We start from the raw sequence: 3,061 nt of genomic DNA, 5'->3' as shown, positions 1-3,061 counted from the left end.
AAAATCATGAGGACATTTGTCATAATTACAGCAGCAAACAATATATGTGTGTGTTACTTTTTAATTGCATAACCACAAATAACGATGTGAAACTGCAGAACACAAACATCTGCAGGAAGTTTGATCGTCTTTCAGCAGCATTTCCTGTAATAAAAACCACTGAGAGCAGATTCATATCTGCTGCTGTTCACTCATCAACCTCTCTCTCTGCTCTCTGTCTTTATTCTGATTCATGAAAACTATTTTTATTTTTATGTTCTTGAAAGAATAAAAAAACAGATTTTAATGTATTTAAAGAGGAATAAAAAAAATATTGCATCATCAAGACTTTTATTTATGTATATTTTAATAAAAACAGTTACATTTAAAGAAGATGGATCACTGTGTATAAAAAATATTTAAATGAAAAAGGAGAAATCAATGTAACATCTTCATAAAACATCTACTGATACAGTTTGATGAAGAATCTGTATCAAGTCATTAAGAGCATTAGAGAGCTGTGATCAAAGTGATGAATGAGATGAAAGGATGAGATTTGATGGAGAGAAAAGAGGATCAGAAAACAGTCAGTCAGCATGTTTGGAGTTGGTGGATGCTCCCTTGTTTCTGAGGATCATCAGCAGAGAGAGTCCACAGCAGTACACCAGACTCTTCACTATCAGCACTGTGTACAGCAGGCAGAGCAGCTTCACCCTGCACTCAGACTGGAAGGACAGCTTCACCAGGTCCAGAGGAGGAACAGAGGCTGTTCCCTCTGCTAGAATGCTGGAAGATGCTGGATGGGATGTTAGAGCTGCTGTGGAACCTGCAGCTGGAAGTGCAGCAAACTCTGAAACAGAGAAAGAGTCGGAATGAAGCTGAATCTCTGTTGAACACAGTCACCAAGCCTTCAATACCTTGTTGTGTTTGGACCTCCACTGTTCCCCCCTCATGTTTGACTGAGCAGATGTATTTATAGGAGCTGTCCTCTTGCTGATGGATCAGCAGGATGGAGGCGCTGCGTCCAGACTCTCTGAGATCCAGCTGCTCTGTCCCAGTAGAAGGAAGGTTCTCTGGTTGTCCGTTGTTCTTCTGTCTTTTCCAGGAGAACTGGACCACAGGAGGAAACATGGCTGAGGCCAGACACAGCAGGGAGCTGCCCCTCTCCACAGGGACTCTGGATGCTGCTGGGTACACGCTCACCACGGGCTTCACTACGGACTCATCTGAAGGTTGACAGCAGCAACAAGCAGCACAGACACACACTCACACAGTTAGAAAATATATATTTTTATACACCAGAAAACATTAAAAAAAATTATAATTGCTTTTTTCAATTAACTATTTGTCTCTTTAAATATATAACTTTCTTTAGTTTTGTTTCCAAACTTCAATTAAATTCAGTTGAAGTTCAGATCTGATCTTGTTCTCAGAAACCAGCNATCTGAAGGTTGACAGCAGCAACAAGCAGCACAGACACACACTCACACGGTCAAATTTATTTTTATTCTCCAGATTTCATCTATTTTTTAAATAGAAAATAATTATTTTTGAGAACTGTTTTCATTTATAAATTCACAATTTTTCTTTTGTTTTGTTTCCCAACTCCAGTTAAATTCAGTTGAAGTTCAGATCTGATCTTGTTCTCAGAAACCAGCAGATGTTCCAGAATTAGTGAGATCATCAAACTCTAAATATTTGTAACTTCACTCATATTTGCAGAAATCAAGAATCAGTTTAGTTGTTCAGTGAGATTTCAACATGTTTGCAGAAATGATTCAGCTTTTCTTCTGTAACAATGGCTGCTTGATGAATTCTCTGCTAATGATGAACAAACTAACATGTGAAGCTGAAGCAGCAGAAACTGACTTGAAACGCATTTTCTACAATCAAACAGCTGAAGGAGCAGAAATGTTTCTTCTTACCCGATACAAACAGTCCAGTTCCAGATCCAAAGATGAGATAGTAAGAGCCCGACCCACACATCAATAAAGTGTGCTACAAAAACCTGTGTGCTGTTCAAGTGTCATCTGAGTGAATCAGGATGATATTTCAGCTCCATGATGAGTTTCTCTAATGTTCAGATCAACATGACTGTCTCTGTCTGCAGTGGAGGAACTTGGTGAACTGCTGTGTGAAATGATTGAAGAAAATGACAAATATTCCTGCAGTTATTAGATGAAAGATTCATGCAGGAAGTGACAGCATGAAAGAGGAAATGTAGAGTTGTGCACGTGTGCAATTATCCTGAAGTACATCAGTGTGTTTTCTTCTGATCCTCCTGAAACCACAGGAACATGAGAGAGCAGCACAGTTCTGCTTCAGCTTAGACAGCTTTTGTCACACTCTTTACTGGTCTCATTTTTGTTACTGTCCTTTGGAGAGGGTTTGTTTTTGTTGGTTTCTGTAAATCTAAACGTTTTGTTCATGTGTTTTGTCCCACACCTTTCCTCCAGTGAAACTCCCTTTATTTTCCGTACAACACTTATAAGTTTTTCTGCGGCTTACATTGAATTAAAAGCTGCACACGTCTAGAATTGACTAGTCTGGGAATTTGATTGGGAACTTAATTTGATGTCACACAACTTCTCTGTTCCCTTCTGGGTTGGGATTGTAACAAACACAATCAGGTAAACACTACAAAAACACTCCAGGAGCCCGTTTCAAGAAGCAGGTAAAACAAATTTAGAAGTTCAAACCTGAGCTCAGAGTCAACGGACTCAAAATTAGAAAAATTGGGTTGTGTGTGAATCCCCCCACTAACCACTATATAGTGTGTTCACCATTTTTAGTGCTGTCCGAATCTACTAATTGCGAAATCAAGTGCAAGTCTTTGCAAAAAACTAGCATGCATTGATGGTCACTAGATCAGCGAATATATATTGCGGTCGAACAAAAAGTGTGTTTAAATGCAATATTTGAATAAACCATCCACATTTTCACGATCAGAACACAGTGGAGACATAAACACAGTGAAATGTTTGTTTTTATTTGATTTTGACTTCGTGAAATTGGTGACATCATATCCAGTTTTTAGAAAAATGAAGTAGTGAGCATCGTGTCCGAATTACCTTTAAAACAC

General features: G+C 38.6%; 1 protein-coding gene across 1 annotated transcript; it reads right to left on the bottom strand.

Moving 5' to 3' along the window:
- Positions 1-341: 341 nt before the first annotated feature.
- On the bottom strand, positions 342-2,132 carry LOC112140403 (immunoglobulin lambda-1 light chain-like). Its single transcript, XM_024263341.2, has 3 exons — positions 1,905-2,132; positions 897-1,205; positions 342-829 (listed from the first exon to the last, which is right to left on the bottom strand). Exons 1-3 carry the CDS (start codon positions 1,963-1,965, stop codon positions 567-569), a joined length of 633 nt encoding a protein of 210 aa, XP_024119109.1. The 5' UTR covers positions 1,966-2,132; the 3' UTR covers positions 342-566.
- Between the last annotated feature and the right edge of the window lie 929 nt (positions 2,133-3,061).

This window comes from Oryzias melastigma, unplaced genomic scaffold, assembly GCF_002922805.2.
Source record: "Oryzias melastigma strain HK-1 unplaced genomic scaffold, ASM292280v2 sc02089, whole genome shotgun sequence".
Taxonomy (NCBI): Eukaryota; Metazoa; Chordata; class Actinopteri; order Beloniformes; family Adrianichthyidae; genus Oryzias; species Oryzias melastigma.
Note: the sequence above shows the minus strand (reverse complement) of the source record. Positions and strands in the feature narration are given on the sequence as shown.